At 42.8% G+C, this 21,486-nt stretch overlaps 1 protein-coding gene across 1 annotated transcript in view; it reads left to right on the top strand.

Moving 5' to 3' along the window:
• Positions 1-20,937, top strand: part of nkd1 (NKD inhibitor of WNT signaling pathway 1) — a 33,848-nt gene extending 12,911 nt beyond the window's left edge. Inside the window, exons 4-10 of the mRNA XM_075464882.1 lie at positions 8,714-8,771; positions 12,252-12,355; positions 12,489-12,584; positions 14,542-14,689; positions 15,514-15,595; positions 15,968-16,095; positions 16,897-20,937. Of these exons, the coding sequence (XP_075320997.1) occupies positions 8,714-8,771; positions 12,252-12,355; positions 12,489-12,584; positions 14,542-14,689; positions 15,514-15,595; positions 15,968-16,095; positions 16,897-17,429 (1,149 nt within the window). The 3' untranslated portion in view covers positions 17,430-20,937. The remainder of the gene's footprint in view (positions 1-8,713; positions 8,772-12,251; positions 12,356-12,488; positions 12,585-14,541; positions 14,690-15,513; positions 15,596-15,967; positions 16,096-16,896) is intronic.
• The last annotated feature ends 549 nt before the right edge of the window (positions 20,938-21,486 follow it).

The following is a 21,486-nucleotide window of genomic DNA, read 5'->3' as shown; positions in this document are numbered from 1 at the left end:
AGCTGTTTTCTCAGTTAATGATTCATAAACTTTAGCTAATGGCTGCTATCCAGGTCATACAGAATCAATCAAAATCATTTTATTTGCCAAGTGTGCTAAATTTAAAGGATAAAAAGAACAAATACGCATGGAAGTCCTCAGTGTATTTAAGGAAACCTGCCGCAATGAAACTAACGTATCAGATGTTTTCCATATATGTCAGTATACTGTTTGTGGTCTTCAGTCTGCATATGTACAGTTAATAGACATACTGTGGCTCTGAAGAACATGATATACATGAAAGTAATCACCTCTTTCTTTCTTTAATGCTCTGTTTTAACCTCTCCAGTTCTGGTTGGCTTTTACGTGAACGTCAGCAACCTGAGCCATCTCCCGTTCCAGAAGCTTTAGTGGAAGCAGACATACTTGCAGAGGCACATTCAGCCTCGTCTCTGTCACTCTGTCTGTCTCATTTTGTTAAATAGCTGCTCAAGTCTGTCACTCCTCTGCCACTCCAGCCGTTGCACTCCTGAAGGTGTTTTCTTGCGCTGGGTGGACGGCGGAGCAGGAGGCACCCGGCCGCAGTCCTAATGAGATTTTTCCTGAGTTTTGACGGAGTGCCAGTAGTGCTCCCATGGCTCTTGAGGCCTGCCTCCACTGAGCCCTGGCGTGCGATCAGGGGTAACTGTCGTCGGCTGCATAAATTGTCGGCCTGTGTGGTGGGTCATGGAGGCAGACAGCACAGAGACTAAGAGGCCTTGTGGGACTTTCCCACAATCACACACAAGCACATATTACTTGCACTTTAATGTACCCTTTTGCTTCAATCACAGACTCGTGTAGAAAAAACTTGGCCCAGTGGGTTCATGTCTGCAGCAGCAAAGTAAGGATGATGCTTCAGGCAACTTTCTCTCCTAACTCACAAAGTTGGATCTGTGCCAGCGCACTCGCGTCATCTTTCTCACTTTCTCTTCTGCCCTAGCGGGAGAACCGCGATGAAAACATTACAACATGGAAAGTCAAATGACAAATGCTCTTTTCAGACCCTTTTAACGGCATTTTATCCAGGGTAGGATTTATGAGCAGAGGGCTATACGCAGGGACATCACACAAAGTGTTGGTTAAGGATGCAGTTAAATGGCAGTCCCATGGTGTATATTCATGCTGATTTATGTTTGCAAACAACGAATCAGTCAAGTCATCTAACGTCTACTCACAATTTTGAGGAGGGTGCAGTTTTAACTGCAAACAACTGTGGGTGGTTATTTATCTTTTCTGGAAGATGAAAATGAAAAATGTGTGAAGAGGAGTCCTTAAATCTTTTAAAATATGTATTCTCATACTTACTGTGCATCTGTCACATGCAGTCACGTGGGAAAGAAAACATGCCCTCTTTCAATGAAAGTTTTATGTATCGCGACATGACAAAACGATCATCTAATCCTAACCAGGTCTTGAAATAAGGTAAAAGGAACCTCATAGGAATAATAACATGTGATATATCACACATAAAAACTAAGCAAATATGCTGAATCAGTGTGTGAAAAACTTAAGTACAGCCTGTCTGCTTCTATAGAAACCAAGAGGGTGCATAGCAGCCATGTTGGGCTAATTAAATACACCCAAGTGTGACCACCTCTGTAAAAACAGAAGTTTTGTCTGTTCGCTGATCTAGAGCAGTCGGGTGTGTGTTAGGAATAAAGGCATCAGATTGGATCTTACAGAAGCAACTGCTGCTGCACATCAGTCTGAGAAGTGAAGGTTATAAGGCCATTTCCAAACAATTTGGAGTTCATCATTCTATGGTGAGAAAGATTATAAACGAGTGGAAAACAGTCAAGACAGTTGTCAATCTTCTCAAAAGTAAATGTCCCAGCGAGTTTACTCCAAGTTCAGACCATGCAGTGCTCAGAGAAACTGCAAAAAACCCAAGAGCTACTTCTCATACTCTACAGGCCTCAGTTTGTATGCTAAATGTTAGTTTGTGATGGAAAAATTTTGGGGGGAAAAATGGACAAGTATGGCTTTTTGGAAGGCTTGCCAGGAGAAAGCCTCCTCTCTCCTCTGCCAAGAATATGGTGTACAAAGTTTCATCTGAACAAAGTCCTCTGGACAAATGAAACCAAAGTTGAGATGTTGGTTGTAATGCAACTGATCAGCAGAAGTCAAGCAAAGCATATCAGCACATCAGCACAAGCATTTCACACTAACTGTCAAGCATCGTGGTGGAGGGCCAATGATTTGGGTTTGTTTTGCTGCCACCGGACCTGAGCTCCTTGCAGTCGCTGAGTCCACCATGAACTCCTCTGTATACCAAATTATTCAAGAGTCAAATGTGAGGCCATCTGTCAGGCAGCTAAAGCTTGGCTGAAATTGGGTCATGATCCATAGCTGTAAATCTATAAAAACAAATGTCTGGAAAAGTAAAAGTAAAAAAAGCAAGCGTTGCAATGGTCCAGACAAAGTCCAGAACTCAACCTGATTAAAATGCTGTAAAGGGACCTTAAGAGAGCTGTGCATAAACAAATGCCCACAAAACTCAATGAACCGAAGCAACGTTGTAAAGAATAGTGGACCCAAGTTCCTCCGCAATAATGTGAGAGACTGATAATGTCATAAAGGAAATGATTACTTCAAATTATTGCTGCTAAAGGTGGTTGTAAAAGCTACTGAATCATGAGATGTGCTTTGTTTTTCACACTCTGTTCCTGTATTGGCTTTGCTTTGGTTCAATAGATAATGAGACATTGTAAAATGTCATGTTTTCTTGTTCATCTAAGATAGTATTTAGCTAGTTTTAATACCCGGTATGTAAGTGACAGAGGAGGAGGTGTGTTATTTTGTCAACTATGTTTAGATTTAAAATTTAATCATGTACCGTTTTCAATTCTGTTCAAGTAAATATTTCAGCCATACTCTGTAAAGAAAGTCCTCGTTGAATAGTTTTTACTGAGGCTGAAGATTTGCAGGTCAAGTGTTTCTTTTTGAATTACTCAGATACAACTCTTTTGCTTTTGGCAAGTTTGCTATAGTTGAAGGATTGGTGATGAATGAGCTGTCCATGCTTCAGTGTTTTAGGACTGGCATTGTTGTTACAGCGCACAGTACAGAAAGGGGTTTAAGTGGGCGCTATTCTTAAAGAAATAACCCCATCAAAGGCTTTACTTCAGTAAATATTATTACTCTTAAATGTGCTCATCTGTCTTGTGCACATCCATATTTATAAAGTGTACCATTGATGAGGTCTGCCAAATAGCTGTAGGAGCCAAACAAAACAGGCCTTCACCCCGGCGAGCAATGTACATGGGGTGTTGTAATGGCGCCGGCACACTATGTTCTGTGTTGTAGTCTAGTAATAAATCACTCTTTGTGAAAGGAACTGAAAAACTTTAAAACACACAGGGGCCACGCAATCTCTTGTCCTAAAGGCTCCGGAGAAGCTCGGAAGGACCTGGCTGCTATTGAAAGCAAAATGCTTCATGCTTTGGTTACCACAGAACGTTAAAAACGTCATGTCTGGAAAATTGTTTTAGCTGGTCCCATTGAGTCAGAAACATGCTTGTTTGTGCCCTTAACACCGCACCTCTGACTCCTCGCCGTAGCTTTTCCAATGCAGATTGGTTCTCAATACAAATCAACTAGCGGTAATAGAACGACCAAATCTGTGACACTCAGGTTTCAGCAGAGCTAACCTGTGTCACACACCATGTCGCTGTATACCGGCATGTATACCACTTCCTATTTTGATAGTTAAAGCTTTGGTGGCGGCACCAGTGTTGGGAGGGTTAGAGGGCGTCTGCTCCTTTTACGTGCTCTCTTACCGCTGACGTTTATATTAGCAAGCATCCCATAACAGCCCATCACTCTCAGATTCAGAGCTCTTTAGTGATTATGGCTTTATACATACATAGTTGTTCAGGATTTTTGTGGATATGTAGCATGTGTATGAGGATTCAAAACAACTTTATCACTGATAGCCGTGAGACAAGAGGTGATGCAATATGTGACCCAAAGAAAGAGACATGTTCACATTGTGTTAATAATTTGTATAGTGCTTTACAAATGTTACTTATTGTCATTGTTTTTTGTTTAAAATAACATCAAGAGGTTTTTTTATACACTCTTGTACATCAGTGATTACAGACTTTCTTTCCTTAAACAGATATTTTGAGTTCCATTCATTTTCCAACAAAGGATACTTATAACACAACAAACAAAGTTAGAGATGACTTTCACTGGCTTATTATGATCTTTTTCCAATTTTGGATTTTTTGCCATGACATCGTTATCTTCAATCAGTTTTACCACAATAATCCTGTAGCAGAAATCTGGTGTAGAGACAGTAACAGAGAGCTATAGAATGGCCTCCATTATAGTTTTAGACAAAACCTGGCTGAGTGAGTTTAAACTTTTATTGAGCTGACTGGCTTCTTCTCACTTCATCTTTTAAAGGTGGGGTAGGGGATCTTTTTCTGGAACATTTTTTTACATATTGCTTGAAATACTCTTCACACCCCCATTGCAACCAATTAATTAAAAGTTTTGACACAAATATGAAAAGTTTTAGTGGCCTCTAGTACAATCTAGGAAAAACACTATCTAATCATACTGAACGGACCGTTAACAATGATTGGATTCTGATGCCGTCTATCAAACTGCAATCTGCTCCTCCCTCCCCCTCCTTCCCCCTGTGCGCGTACCCTGCTCCGTGAACGAATTACGCGCCCAGAAGCTTGGCAGGAAGCTAAACTAGAGCCAGCTTGGCTAGCACCTAGCATTATTAAACGTATAGTTAGCATATACTAAATACTAAATACGGCAACGATCGATGCTTGCTGTCAGAACAGCGCTCGTGCACCTTCGTGCTCGTGCTCGTTCATGTACTCTAGAGGCGTGCCTTCGGGGGGAAAGTGAAGAAAAGGGTTGGGACTTTTTACCTGTGGATTTTCAAAATGCAGCTTCGCTGGACTCAAAATCCAGGATCTCCTACCCTACCTTTAACGTGCAACAAAATAATTTTTAGGTAGAATTTGTGTCCTGTGCCAAAGATTTTCAATCTTTTGTTGCCTTTTTTGTTTCAAGTTTAGTATTTGAAAATGACTTCACAGCTGTTTTAATTTGAGTCATTATGCAGCTTTTTCAAGCTTTCAGAAAAAGGCTGATTTCTGTAGATCATCTCTTTTCGAAGTGTTAGCTTTGGGTGCTGTTTGACTCAAGATCTACAACTGGGCTTAGCCAAACTAACATGGAGCTCTCTGTTAGGTGTTTTCACAGAGAGAAGCCAGTGCCTTTTAATATGAGGAGTTCTGTAAATTCTCCCCCAGCAGAAAGAACGTGAGAATGAAGTTTGAAGGTGAATTACAGAAGATTATTCTTTCAATTTAAAATTTTTTTTTTTTTTCCAAGCAAGAGTCGTTGACCCAGACATGTCGTTTCTGTTGTTAAAACCTTCCTTTTTCTGGAGTTGCAAAAAAAGGAGGCTTCATTGTTCTTGCGACCACATGGCTGGTGGCAAAGCAGGAAACTTAAAGCAACCTGTTTATTTTTAGAACTCCTGTGGTGTTTGGATGATCTGATCAATCACTGTTCAAACCAGAAACTAGTGGTTTTATTACAATGTGACATTACTTTCATTTAAAAAAAAATATATATATATATATCATACTTCTGAGGAATAAAATCCATCCCAGTGGTTGTTTATTTATCCTTTATTTTTTTGTTTCCTTGGATATTTGTTTCCGTTTAGTCGGCAGAGATTTTTCATTTGAGAAAGGAATGCGTGTCCGTGTGTATAGATGTAACCCCAGCTTACTAATAATATGGCTCTCATCCATCAACACAGACAACAACCAATTAGTACATTCCTCTTTCCCCTGTTTTTCATGTTCCTGGCTAACCCCTCAATAACTTTCGGACCATTTATCAACAAAACTGAAACGCATTCAAGATGTTGTGTGCACAAATGTGCACATTTTTTTTCTGTCCACCATGAATCAAAGATTGATTATTGCAGTGATTTTATCTTTGTGAGATTGTGTGGAAGCGTGAGCGTGGTTTGATTTAAACTGACCAATGGTTATGATCTGTTTGAATGGATCAACATGGGGCAGCCAGCTTGCCCACATGCCCAGTGCTTCTGATCCGATGGAACTGGAGTGGAAGAAAGGGTGGGTATCTGCACTTTAAAGGCGAGTCTTGGCAAACGGAGAGAGTCTGTGAATAAGCTCTGACAGCTGCCCCAGGTCGATCTTCTCATATTAAACTTAACTAGGTTAATTACTTTTTTTGTAAAAGATACTCAAACATCCAAATGTGACGACATTCCGAAACCCATAATTAATTTTTTTTAAACATTTTTTTTTACATTTTTTTTTTTTTTTTTTTTTTTTTTTTACAATAAATCCAAAGAAAACAATGTTGTTGCATGACTTTCAGTACCTATCAGATAAATCTGTTGGAGGCAGAGGCAGAGGCAAAGTTTATTCCAGAGAACCGTCATTTTGTTTGTAAAGTTATTGTTACGGAGCAGGTATTACGGAAAAGTCTGCAGATAAGATAGGAGGAGTACACAACAGGGTTCTTTCAAATGTGGTGTTAGAGGAGGAAGTCCCAATCAACATAAGGCACACTTTCTTATCTTACTTCATCCTATCCTGTCTAAGGTTAGGAAAGCCTAAACAGTCAGTTAAATACCAATTGTCAACTAGCAACCACCACGACTTCTATCCTCTCACCGTGCTCGGTTAAGATTTGTTATGACCTTTTAAAGTTTTCCTCATGTTCGAAGCATACATTATCCCATATTAAAGAAATGGAGCCAAAGTGCTTGTTACCATTGCTGAGTTGTTTACAAGTTGTTATAGCAGTCATACTTGGTCTAGCTGCTACTTCTCTTTGAAAGCCACCTTTTCACATTTTGTTGGTTGTATGAAAGCAAAAACAGAGCAGTAATAGTGATTAAACAGGATGGCTAACGTTACTTAGTGAAGGTTAGGATAGACTAATTGTTACTCAAAAGTTAAGGGAGTGTATTTAAGATTTCGGTACTATCAAACTGTTTTTACAAACCCGATTTAACACTTTACATTGCTTTCAAGAGCCAGATGTTAGTGGAAGTTGGAGAGTTATTTTGACCAGTGTAAAGAGGGCTTTAGTTGACTAAATTAGATCCAAACGCTAATAACCAACTCCCCCCCAGTTAAGATTTGATGTACATTAGTAAGCTACTGTAATGTTTCCTCAGGTTTCCTATTCCGGAGGGCAAGAAATGAATCAGTCTAATCATGAATTAATCCAACAGGGATCACTGAGCAATAGTGACCCTTTTTAACGCCAAGCACACAACAAGCACAACGTAATCCCGGCTCCCTGCTTTGAGATATCAGTCCATCAGCCTAAGTTCTACAGTTCTACAGTTCTACAGTTTGCTGTTCTCTCACTGAGGCCACCCACATCGCTGCACTGTGGCCAACTTTAGACTTAGGAGGGTCAGATCACACCATCTGCCCTTCTGCCTCCCTGAATTACTCAAAAATCCCATTCTATAGCACTTTCTGACACATACACGTTTATAAACACACCAGCGTGACGATAATAAAAATGCATGCTTTGTACACAGACATCCAAGGACACAATTTATGAAGCTAGCTGTCGCTTATCAAACTTAATAATCACCAGTGATAAGTTGTGTCTTTGCTAGAGATATGTCTTGATCGGTCGGTTGAATAATTGGGCTTGTTGTTTGCCTGATTATCATTTACAGATAAATAGCTTTGGCAATTTGTTTCCCAGCATCAGCCGCAATAAACAAAAAGTGAATGCAGACATATCTGCGGTGCAGTCGTCCCTATCAGTGTGGCTGCTGTGGAATGTTTGGACTTTGATGTACTTTGATTCAGTTTATTATTTTCAAGAACTAAAACAAATCTGCTGAAGCGAAACAATTTTTTTTGTTTTTATATTTCATTTGATGCAAATCAAAACTGAGCACGTCATGTGTTCTTTATCAGCCATCAACTGCCCCGCTTTCTAAATATTCCAATTCTGCATTGGACACTGAAAAACCCAATGTGCACCGGAAAAGCTGTGGCATGTGTGTCAATGTGTTGGACCATATGTGCGAGGATATGTGAATGTTTATGCATTTGTCAGCATGTGAGTGATGGTTTTTCAGCCAAATGAATGTAATTCCACATGGTTACCTGAGCCCGAGATTTTCCATAGCAAAGTCTGGGGATCACATGTCCCTCCAATCTCTGTGGTATGCACCAACAGGCAGAGCTGTTGGGATAGGGGTCCTTGTTGAAAGGGTCCAGGATAAAAACAGACCCCTCCACGTATCCCTGTGACGATAGTCCGCCACCAAAATAGTCGTACTATCAACCAGCTTTCTCGGCTCACTGCGGTGATTTATATGCTTTTTTTTTTTTTTTTGTGCAGTGTAAAGTCTGACTGCCAGTCTTGAGCTTAGTTTGTTTCAGTCCTGCAATTACCTTCCTCTTAAACTTTCCACCACTGTTTAATCGCTGCATACAAGTTGTCAAACTTTGTTCATATATAGATATAGAAACGCTGTAATTTCGAGGCAGGCACGCCACTCTCTGTTGGAAAGCTGCGCCGTGGATATGCATTGTGAAAGATGTTTGCTTTTTTGTGACAAAAACATCAAGGCTTCTTCTTTTATATGACTTTAAACAACAAAATAAATTCATTCTTTCTCGTCTTCTCTTTGCAGAACTCCATGGCTGATGCCTGTGCTGAGGGGATTGGTGATGAACACTATCGATTAGAAGGTAAGCCTTCTGCTCCTTGTTGTCATGTCGTACACCAACTCAGTTCTCGGATTTTGTTGACCGATACACTGTATGATTGGAGTGAAAACCTGCAAAAACACTACTTGGAATTACCCTTCAGATACTTGTCTGGCTGTTTGATTCCTCTCCCCTCTGCTCCACACCCGTTCTCTAAGCCTCAGCAATGTGCTGATGAAGTCCCCTTTTTACCTTCTCTCCTGCCTCTCCTTCGTCTCTCATCCACCTCTCCCCGCCGGTGCTCTGCAAAGTGCTTCCATCCCTCCATGTTTTTCCCCTGATTTGATGTGATCCTGGATTAAGAGCTCTGGGGGAAGAAATGGTCTCCCTCCCTCCTAAAGACAGTGATGGACGTGAGGTGCAGACAGATGCGGAGAGTTGAACGAGACCAGGCCAGAATTTAGAAGCATGGCAAAAAAAAATAAAAAAAAGATTTTATTTCAGTTCCGCTTCACTTTATAAAAACAGATATAGTAGATGAGGGATCATTTTTCCTATTGATGGAGTTTGAAGTGATTTTTATGACTGAATCTGAGTCTGTGCCAAACGTGTCCTCCTCTCTAGACAGATGTTACTAATTAGAGTATGCTGCTGTGTTCATTCACCATAATTAACAGCCAAAGTACAAAATGGCTTGCTGGAATAAAAGACGCCATATTTTATGTGATAATATGATGTCAGTCCTCATGTTTCACATTGCGTAGAGCAGAACGAGGTGTCGAGCTCGATAAAATGTCACTGGGTTGGCATAGTTGGAGCTAAAATTTGTGAAGTTTCTCTTGGTGTTTGACACAACGTCTTCTCATAGAAAAAGATATAGACATCAAAGCTGTCAATTTGTTGTAATCAGGCTCACATACTGAGTCGTTGTGTACCTCCTCCTACTAAGAAGCATCTGTGCAGGACTTATTACCACCTCTGCATGAACTCAATGCAGAGGTGGTAATAAGTCAGTGATCCCACAAAGTGGAGTAAGGTAAAAAAAAAAATGAGAGAGAAAACTGAGAACGGGCACAACAGGACAACCAGTGCACATGAAAGGCTCTTTCTTCAGGGTATAAGGAAGCACATCCAAGGAAAGTTTTGCAGGGATTAGTAAAGAACTTCACTGCAAAAATTGCAAAGGAAGGAAGAGTAGAAAATGATGAAAGAGTCCTGGGGATACTTTGTATGTAGCAGCTCAAAGTACCAGCGTTTGTGTGTGAAGCGTATTGATGCACGTGTGTAGCCGGCTTGTTGGAACGAGCTTGTCGTGCAGGGTGCCAGCCTCGGCTGCACTCATCTCGCCCCTCGGATCTGATGTATGGCCAGTCCCCCGGTGGCAGCTTCACTCATAAAGAGTCGGCTTATGTCAGTGATGGGGAGGGGGTCAGAGAGGGAGGAGGGTGATAGCAGATTATTGTTGCTCCTCCTGGAATTTCATTAGCTCCGAGATAAGCATCTCACCACCATATTGAGCTCGCTGCCGAACAGATTTGCCCTCGTGCACAATGTTCCCTTTGAGCACCTCAGATGATCAAACAGCAGGACCCCAAATGCTGCTCCTCTCCAAAAAGTTGGTAAAAGCTCCCTGGGATGATGCCTTTCATTTCTGGCATTTTCTCCTGCCCGGGGATGAGACAGGTCTGCTTTGATCTGCGTTGGATCTGGAGGAAAGAAATTGGGCTGTTGTGTCTGCTCTGTTGGCGAGCAAACAAACAGTGTTTCAGATTTGACTTGGCTTAATTAATTAGTGATTCTGTTTTACAGCTGGTCTGATCCTCTTCCAAAAGGTTTGAGAATGGAACTTCAAAGTGTGGCAGGAGGATAGCGGAGCTGGAGAGGGTGGAGAGAGGGGTGTGGTCTGTGTGTCTTTATGCCAGAGGGGATACAAAGAAGTGGTTCAGGAAAGAGTATGTGTCTGGCTTACTGTGACTCATAAAGCTTGTAAAGGCAGTTATACTTACTCCTTCCAGGTCTCAGGTACATATTGCATATATCTGCGGCCTCAAGTGTCAAACAAATGCTGGATTTCAAAGCGAGAAAGGATATCCGGTAGCTTTAGAGCCGGGCTAAGATCCAACAGTGAAACTAAAACACTGAACTAGACAGTGACAGTCGGGTTATTTTTGTCCGCTGGGGTGTACAACCATGTATACAGAGTAATCCAAAAATATGCCACCTTTGACTGTGACCTCAGACATGTTGATTCAATTCCTTGTAACCATTTATAAACAAAACAAAAAGTTTAAACAAAATTTGCTATTTGCAGTATTAGTTATTAACCTATTTTCAGTGAAGTGTTTTATTTTGGCTTAAACACACACAGGAACGCTGTAAAAATAGACTTTTTTACAGTTCACCATGCACTCGAGAACAGAAAAGGCAGATTTTCACTAAGATCTAAAGAGCTGTCATGAATGTGAAACGAGCGTGTTTGTTTACTTTATGCCGCTTTTAGTTTTAGGTTGGTTATCAGCACCCATGACAGCCCTCTTTTGGCCACAAATCTTACAAATCCCCTCCTCCAAGTTATTGGCTTCTCCTTTTTCGTTTGGCTTTAAATGTGTCCACAGTAATGCTGGGGTGTTTGGCTTTGCTACTAAATCCATTCCTGTCGGTGGTTTTGGGTTTGAAGAAATATTACGGTCTGACAGCTTCCATCACAAAGACTGCACAGGTACATCTGGCAGTCTGTTTACAACGGTGAAATGTGTGTGACATTTGAGTGCTCCCTTTGGACTGCTCGGTAAATCCGTGTGATAATGTACAGTGAGTGTTATTCTGATGGAACGATGAGCTCTGCTGCACTGAGGCGGAGAACTCCGGGGGAGGAGGGGCTCCTATAGACCTTTTTGATGTTCACTTGCTGTTTCAGTTCCACCGTTTACATTTAAACGCAAATTGTCACATTCTATCATGTTGTAGGCATGTTACGCCATTCAGTTTCATGTTTGACGTCTTCTCCCAGTGCAAATCGTTGAGTCGAAAGCTTAAAACTATCTCTACATGTGGGGCTGATGTGAGGGCTTCTGCCATGGGAGAATAGTTGCTGTCCCAGTTAAAACTTTATTTTTATTTTAAGTTGATTGACGTTTTAATTCCAGTTCCAGCTGTTACAGGACTTTACTCTCTGGACTGATGAAATAATTAACTTGCTTATCTATGATGACACATTCACTGCCTTTGAAAGGTACTGCTATTATAAGCTACCATGATATGAATATAGAAAAAAAAATTTTGGAATACAAACAGTTAGACATAAAGAGTGAGAAGTTCGGTTGAATTTCTTTACTACCAGCAGCACTCGAAGGTGTAACACATCCTAATTTCAGCTGCCAAACTCGGAAGCATGAGCTTACAAGAAACCCTAGCAGGCGACAACATATCCTCAGGTTATGACTGCATCCAACGTTTCCATCCTCAGGCTCTCTCTTTTATCTTTGTGCGTGTGTGTTCTTGTCTGCGTGTGTGTCATTGCAGTGGCTTTACCCCCAGAGAAGACAGACAGCTGCTGTGTGGAGGAAAAGATGCAGGAGAGGGACAGCCAATCTCCCGCAGGGCCACAGAAACAGCTCCAGTTTGAAGTGAGTGTCAACACCGAGCGTGACGTTTATTACTTCCCCCCTTTGGATGAAACTGGGGCAATGGCAAGACATCCACATTTACACACTCACATGCACACTGTATGAAACTGAGTTGAGTGCTGTGCTGTTTCAGGAATTGGAGTGTGCTGTGTCTGTGGAGGAGGACAACAGACAGGAGTGGACGTTCACCCTCTACGATTTCGACAACAGCGGCAAAGTTACAAGAGAGGTAATAATCTTCTGCTCAAAGCATTGACATTTGATGGGTAACATTTGATCAGTGAATGACCACACATGTGAATGCAAATAACTAGGCAGGAAACACCTGCCAGCACGCATCATTAATTGTATTAATACAAATTCCACAATATCAAAGAAACATTTATTTAAACTAATTACAACTTTATTATGAAAAAAAGAAAAAAGGCATCTCCCCTTGACTTGGCAAAGGTCAGTGACATCCCTCTCACATACCAAGGTATCAGCACACCCACATAAAGTAAGGATTGAAGAAGCCTCTAACCTTGACCCACTCCCAAAGAACCAAATCCAGCTCAGTCTGTGTGCATCCGCTCCTGTGAGGCACCTTGTGGCTCGTGTCTGCCTGGTGCAGATCTGAGAGAACATCCAGAAAAGCCCGTGTTTTTTTAGAGCAACTTGAAACAGCGCAAAGTGACTGGAGCTTTCCTCTGTGGGGTTGGCTGTTCAGCTTTTCGGCATTGCCTGTGGCTCCACTACTCATGAGACGGCGGGCGGCAGCTTGGAGGGGGATGGGAAAGCCTTTTTTCTCCAACTTTTTTATTAATTCCTTCTCACAAATAAAAAAAAAAAAAGGGGGGGGGGGGGGGGGGATGACACAGGAAGCTTTTTTCATTCTCATTTATTTATTGTTTGAACAGTTTGTTTATGTTTGAAACCAGCATGTGGAACCAGTCCCTACAGAATTCATAATAGTCCTTTTTATGAGTCAGAGTGGTACGCTGTGTAGAAATGATGTCTTAGGAGTCTTTGTGTGGCTTGAGCTAAATTCTTAGCCCTTCTGTGGCAGGGGCGGTTCAAACTGAAGCGATCACGCTTCCTAAATTAAAACAAAGATGTTTGAGGTGAGGTGCATGAGATGATGGTGTCTTGCCAGGTAAAAACATTCATCAGCACAGAACATTGACTCTAAAGAACCACAAGACACAGCACTGTTTTATCTGCAAATGAAGCAGTCTAAATATGGTCGCATACCTCATTCTGACGTGAACGTTTTTGAAGTTGTTGTATGCTTTTTGTTGCTTGGAGATCCCTTCTTTTTCCCTGCTTCTATTCATTTGAATTCCATGCTTTTAGTCTCATAAGAGCATGCATTTGAAAGTGCGCACAGATATTGCCAAGTATGTCGAACTTGATTTTAGCCATTCAAGAGACATTTTGGAATAAAAGTCAGAACTTTTTTCTACACGCAGCCCGATCGCTTCTCTTTCATATTTTTTATTGTGCATGCTTTTAATACAAAATACCTTCACAGATTCACAGTGTCAAGTCATTAGAATAGATCTACATGATCTCTCTTTTTTAAAATAAAAAATGCTAAATGTCTTTTTTTTTTTTTTTTTAAAGAATACTTTACAATCTGAAACGCCAAAATCTCTGATTGAAAAAAAGTCAATCCGTTTTTCATAATTTAAAACAATTTCCCGAGGTCTTAATAAGATGTCGTTGACATGCTTTGGTAACAGTACCACGGAAAGACACACCAACAGCTCCTTATTCCACCATAGTTTGCACCTCCATTCACATTTACTAGTTTTCGGGCTTAGGAAGAGACCCAGCTGACTCCTCCTACTAACCTGCTTCTCTGCAGGGTCTGCCTCTTTTGAGATGGCACTCAGTAATCATTGAAGCACATTATTACCATATGACTCGGCATACAGTAAATAGCCTGAAAGCTCACGCTAGCACACACAACAACCTGAGCTCAGACTACCATTCTGCTCCCAGAGTGTGATGTAGAACCCACATGCAAATCTGAACTCAAATATTTTCAAATCTAAGACGCCCTCAAACACAGGGTTGTGGGATTTTTTTTTTCTTTTACTCTGTTGTTTTTTGAGATGGTATATTTGATATGCTTTCAGCACATGCAAAGTGACTGATTGTTTTCCCTAACATGTCCTCTTTAACGCTCCTCTCGCCTGCAGGACATCACTAGCCTGCTCCATACGATCTATGAGGTTGTAGATGCCTCTGTCAACCATTCTCCTGGCAGCAGCAAGACTCTGCGGGTGAAGCTCTCTGTGGCTCCTGACTCCAGCCAGCGGTGGAGGAGTTGTACGCAGGGTGCAGCAGGTAAAGCTCGCGTTAGCACAATGGGCGACAGCAGCGGAGAAGACAGGGCATTTTGGGCTTCCCCCTGTGCTGCCTGCTGTCAGCTCACTCAGCGATATGTTTGTTGTCACGCAGAAAGGCGGCCGCTTCAGGCCTGTCAGAGCTTTGTTCAGCTTCTCTCCATCTCTTCCACTCAATGGGGTTCATTTTTAATGATCGGGGGAGTGACAGAGCCAAGAGAAGGCCCCCCTCCCCTGGCGCCTTCAAATACTCTAAAAGAAAGCGTAAGAGATGTGCCGAGTCCTTTTGATAACCACAGCCATTTTTCTTTTAGCCGACGTTCTCTTTTTTTTCTCCCCCTCTCTTTGCCCCCCCACTTCCTTAGAGCTGCTGGGAAAATATAGCAGCGTTCAGCTTAACTTTTCTCACTGACGACTTGGTAAACAAGTAGTCAGGGAAAAATATCTCAAAAAGTATATATTCCTGTGTGTTTGTGTCCTATTGTTTCGGCTATAAATATCTGTAGACATTCAGACAGAGCAAGCTTTGAAAAAAAAATTGCCTTCATGCTAATTTCAAACTGCATCAGATCTCCTTAATAAACTATTTCTGAAGTCTGCGTGTTTTTTATTCTATTCCACGCCTTGTAAGAGGCTGGGAGTTGAAAATAGAATAAATGAAGCACTGTTGTTTTTCCTCCTCTATAGATCTTCAAAGTAATACCCTAAAACAAAGGTTGCTTTCTTCTGGGCCTTGTGTGATTGATTGTGTGTGTGTGTGTGTGTTTGTGGCTGCTCTGTATTGCACTCTTTGATAATGGCCTACTGTCTTTCACGTACACGCAGATATGTCCCACCCCCGAGTAAAAAATGACAAGTGCATCGAAGACCCCAAGAGTGCAGACAAGAAGTCTCGTGCGCTCCTAAGGTAAACTCAGCTCCCCCGTACACTTCAGTCTGCTGTGCTTGTGGGGTGTGCATGATTATTTTTTTTCCCCCCTAATGTTGCTGATTTTAACTTAAAATAAAAGAAACTGTCTGTGGTTGTTTAAGGTAGAATTCACACTTGGATTGTGTGGCTCTCTGCTCCGTAGTTATTTTTGCACAAATTTACCTCCTCTGCTCAAAGAAGGAGTAAACAGTGAAGAGTCAGCATTTTCCCAGCTGAGGTTCAAACCTGTGATTTTCCAATCACAATCTCACTTCTCAAACAATCCTCCTGCCTCTTCGTGATCACAAGCAACACTTGTTTACTTACTTCATACTGCGACCTAATGAGAGGTGCCGCTTGTGTCCACAGGCGCCACCACAGTGACCACCACACCCAGCCTGGCTGCCAGCGCCACTGTGTGGATGAGAACCTGGAACGCAGGAACCACTACTTGGACCTGGCAGGCATCGAAAACTACACATCCCGCTTCGGGGCCGGTGAGTGGACAGGGGCCAGGCAGGGGGGGAGGGAGAAAGGCAGACCTAGGCCCTTTGAAGCTGCATCCAGGGCCCCTCGTTACTGCAGCACCTGTTTAGAGCCATTAGGTGGAACTACCAGCTCCCTGCGTGCTTCGCCAGTATAAACATCTGGGCTCAGGCAGGCACAATACATCAAGTGTTCAAGGCTAAAGCCCGTCAACAGAACGGGCTGTTGTGAAGGGAAATATTAGGCCTAATAAGCAGCAGCCTTGATCTGCTGGTCAGTGATGACATGTGAATATTTTGATGTTGGTTCTGGTTGGAAAGTACTAACACAGATTTGTCTTTGACATGATGTGTGAGGGTTATCTGAGTGGGGAAGAACCAGATGTTTCTGCTTTTGAGTACAACTTTAGGAGACTGCCACCCTCATTATAATTTGCATGTCAGGGTTTATTTGTCTCTCCACCAAGGTGGAGCTGAGGTGGTGGAGTATTTTTGGTGGTGTTTATGCATGCAAGATTGTGCAAAAATTGCACGTCCAGGGTTCATGAAACTTGGTGGGGAGTTGGAGCCTAAGCAAAGAAAGAAACCATTTCAATTCTGGTGAAGATCCAGATTATTTTCTTTCTTCTGCCCTTGGCAAATGACTAGACTCTTTAGTGTCTTTTTAATTTGTATAAATAGCAGTGGACTGTAGGAGTAAAACTATTTCTCATATGGTTTTGAGGACCGATAGGATACATTTTAACATTTTTAACACAACTAGTTTGTTTGCATTTGTTTAAATCCAACATGTGTGTCCTCTCTCTCTCACAGCCCCTGCTGCAGAACCGACTAAAGCAGAAACTCAGACCCGTTCATCCAACCAGGCCCGTTCTCGCTCCCACGAACCAGAAAATGGCCACGCCCATTCCCACCACCGCCGCTTGCAGACAGTTGTGGACACTGCTGTTCCAGACAGCCTCCACCCTGCCCGGCCGAGAGGCCAAGACTCAGGCAAACACGCCATCCGTTCCCCCAAGAACCATAGCCGCACACCGCCAGCGCAGATCAGCGGCAGGGTGATGAGGAGCAGAGGTGTCCCCCCTCCCCCAGCCCTACCCAGCCAGACACCCCCTCATCAGTCCGCTGCGCCGTACCGCAAACACAAACAGCGGTCCAAGGAGAGCCAGGGCTACCGGGCTTTAGGCTCTCTTGCATCTCCAGGACCAGTGATGGAGAAAGAGCAGGTTAGGGACCTCCCCAGGGTGCTGCTCTACGAGGGAGGGCTGGCACAAGTGGTGCAGCGACATGAGCATCACCATCACCATGAACACCATCACCACTACCACCACTTTTACCAGTCTTGAATTTCTAACCTGCCTGGGACAGCTCAGCACTCCGGCAGCCCCACAAAACCCAACTAAGCCAGCAGACACTGACTGCTGAGCGCTTCCTCCTCAAACAGTTGGCCCCGCAGCAATATAGTGGACACAGAACATGGGGCGCATAGGAGGATTATGGGTGGGGCACCCCAGTGCTGAAATGTTATTAACCAGTGTTATAAAGAGTTGGGTCGGACATACAGAAGCTCGGGTAAGCAGCAGGACAGTGATTCAGGGCCACAGAGCAGCGTTATGAGACTGAGGACCACGGGGAGGCTCAAGAGGAGGCACAGAGGGAGCGAAACAACTCAGATATTCCCCTGCTCCTGGCTCTGTGATCCTCTACCTGGTGAACTATACACCTCCAAATCAGCACCCCAACCCTTCCCAGACCACTAAACCAAAAGGAAAAGGAGGGACAAAAGGAAGAGAGACTGATTTAAAGATGAAACTATATGAAGGAATATAAGTGACAGGAGACCAGGGCGTAGTGTGAATGTGTGTCCAAAATATTGTACCAATGAATGGGCGTAGCAAAACTGTGAGTGAGTGTGTGTGTGTGTGTGTGTGTGTGTGTGTGTGTGTGTGTGTGTGTGTGTGTGTGTGTGCATGTGCGTGCATCTGAGTGGCATGACACTGGTGTCTGTTGAAAACCACTTGAAGTGCACTCATGGGTGCGTTAGTATTTAAAGCAGGCTGTCAAGAGGGTGTCTGAAAATTTAAACACGCAATACCCTGTAAGAAAAATGGGGAGTAAATGTCGAAATGTTATGAGATATCCCAAATCTGCTGCTACCTCTAATTTCATCCGAATTGTTGATGTAACAGTGATTCTTAATTAAGCATTCAGCGATTATTTTCAAATTACTTTTTTGAAAGCGCAAAAATCGCAGCATAGTGTGGAGTTCTGAAATGCAGAAAAGCTTCTTACATTTATTAACTAACATTTGCTGTACATACGATATATATATATATATATCGATTATCGATTTCATAAGCTTTATTGATAACGTGATATCTTTGTATTCACTATTTGAAGCTGTCGTGTTTGTTTTCTTCACAACTGCATTTTTATTTGGACCACTAGGAGCCTCACTAGAATACATACATCTCTGTTAGTGACACCGACTCACATTCTCCTTCATTCTCTCTCTGCAGCAACTTTTTCACCTGACCCAGTAACAATGGCTGAACGACTATGATCCTTTTTTTTGTGTGTGTGTAATACACTTGCATAGATCTAAACCCTGTTGCTGCACATTTGTACAGTCAGAGGCTGGTGTTTTCATTCAACAAGGTGGAGTTTGGCCTTTAAGTTGATTAGAATAAATCCATACAGGAAATTTGTAGAATATGCACTCTGTCCTTCACCATTCCTTTTTGATTTTCATGCTAGTACTCTCCCTACATCGTCCCAGCCCCGTCGCCCTGGCCCATGCTCACACAGCTGCTCCCTGTTTCCATGGCATCTTCCTGTCCCGCAGCTGTCAGCAGGTCTTTCACCGTGCCGCCATGTGGCCTCGGTGCTCAGCCAACAGGGCTCCGTTTGTGATGCGACAGGGCGAGGGCTCTTTCAGCTGTCTCATTCCTCCGGTGCTGGATAACACTGGGCCCGGCCCGCAGTCTCCACTGCACCCATAACTCACCACTCGCTGCTGCTGTCCTGCCAGCAGCGGGTGAATGTTGAGTGTCTGTTCATCCTGTCACACGAAGTCCTGACATGCAGATGTTGACGGCCCCGGAACACTTTACCGTTACCTGTGATCTGGCAGAAGCGGTGATCTAAGAGCTGCTGTTGTGAGAGCGTTTGTCAGCTCACGTGCTCTTTTTTTTTTTTTTAGCACCTCCCAGTGTCACATTGACAAACAACCTGCACTTGTGCTGCCGCGGTCCTGCGTGAGGGTTTAAGTGCCCTGCTCAAGGGTAGTCATGACAGAGGAAGCGAGCTGTCAACATGTGGATTGTGCAAACCGGACCCCAGGGCCCACGATTGTTCAGACCACATCCTCCATGTTTGATCGTGTCAGTCTGCTGCAGTGTTGTGCGTGTGTTTGTGATGAGCAGGGATGCAGTGCATGCCAGTCTTGCCCCACGGCCCTGCAGTGTCCTCTCACAGCTGCAGGTCGTCTCTTAGCAGAGGCACCAGTCAGACGAGTCATCTCAGGGGTTCCAGTGGACCCGGTCACAGCTGCGCTCCATGCCTCGGCTACCTCACCTCACGAGGCTTTTCCTGGACAACGTGTCCCTGTTTTTGCAGTACATCTCACCCAATATAGCTTGATACAAGGCCATATCTTCCAATACGAGCAGTGTGGAAGTGGTCGTCTTGTTGTGTTGGCAGATGACAAGCAGCGACTCGTCGTCCTGCGGGGTGGTCTGATTCAACACGGCCAGTGAGGGCTTCTGAAAGAATTTAAGTGAATCACAGCCACAGGCAGGTGGCAGATTTGAAAGTCCTTTCACTCAGAGAGAGTTTTGCTGAAGACGCATAATTCTCTGTTTTATTTCATCCAATGCCCTGCTTCACCTTCACAGACTTACCTAAACTCGCACTAGAAACCGGGCGCCTCAGCAGCATTTGTTAAAGAGTTGGGGAAACAGTTATTTTTGTAATTTTTCGCATATACTTTCCTTTACGTTGGAAAGTTAATTTAAAAAAAAAAACAAAGACGTGTTCTCAAAACCTCATTCTCCCAATGCAATACTGTTGCTATTCAGGTTTTTTTTAAATTTTTTTTTATTATATACGGTTATTAATCAGTATTTTGAGTAGAAAAACAATCTTTTTCAGGATTTTTTTTCCGTCATTTTGTCAGCAGCAGAATCATCATAAATCTCTCAAAGTCAACCAGAAGTTCTGATTTTCTTACTCTTTTTGGCAGGGTAAAATACTGTATGTGCACGTGTGTAGCATTCTATTTCAAATTAAGGAAATTAATTAAGCTTCTTCTTTTTGAGTCATGTCACCCAAACATCTTTAAATGCAACATTTTGTGTACGTTTGGAAACAGTCACTTCTCTGTTTTATTACAGTAATAATGCACCACTAACTTTCTTTGTCAGGTTTTTTCTTTCTTTCAAGTCTCATGTACAGTAGAAAATGGACTGCAGAAAGGTTGAACCAGCATTATGTAGAAAGAATATAATACGTATTTATGATTAAATTGCTGTCTCACTTGCCTACTGTTATCTAGTGTTTGCCACACTGGTCTCACTCAGCTCGGGGGAATAATTATCTGTTTCTCCACCTACACGGACACACTTTCACTGTCTGTTGTAAACTAGTTTAGCCCCTGTTTTTTTTTCATGACTTTGTTTAGTTTATATTAGATTGTATGTGATTAATTGCTTTATTTATTGGATAGCAGATCTGTGCCAAGGGAAAATACCCTTTTATTAAAATATGAACCTGTTCCTTATACACCAACTTGCTTGTGTAGTCTTTATTTAATATCAGTGCTCGCATTAAACACAACATTAGCAGAGCGGTCTGCAGACACCGGTTCAATTGTATTAAAATTAAAATGAATTTTCTTCTCCCACGGTTGGCGTTTCTCTTCCATGGTTTGTCCAATTTATCATTTTTCTCAAGAAGTTAGCTGGACTAATAAGAAATGGTGTGGGGAAATGTCTGTGTACAGTCCTAACCAGTGGTGTTACAGGCGGCTCCCAAATCTGTCCGACCACGGCCAGCTGCTCGCCGTGGCACACTCTCGACATGAACACATGCTTTCATCTTCAGCTTAGCAGCTTATCTCTGGTCATGGAAACCGCAGAGAGCCTGCCTCTTGGCAACGTGATACGGCTTCCTCTCACGAACACGGTTATTTGTGTGGGCGAGCCAGTGTAACCTGCAGAACTATGCAGAAAGTTACAAATGGCTTCTATTCTAACGCAGCTTACCGGGTTATTATTACCGTTTCTTTCCACATCACAGCTTGTGGAAGCAACAGGCGTCCTTATCGGGAGCGTAAAGAAGGTGTGTACAGTTATAGCAGCTTTATCTCCCTAAAGGCTTTAGTGAAGGATCAAATACCGTGCT

This window comes from Odontesthes bonariensis, chromosome 1, assembly GCF_027942865.1.
Source record: "Odontesthes bonariensis isolate fOdoBon6 chromosome 1, fOdoBon6.hap1, whole genome shotgun sequence".
Lineage (NCBI taxonomy): Eukaryota > Metazoa > Chordata > Actinopteri > Atheriniformes > Atherinopsidae > Odontesthes > Odontesthes bonariensis.
The sequence above is the reverse complement of the archived record's forward strand: the minus strand, read 5'-3'. Positions and strand labels throughout refer to the sequence as shown.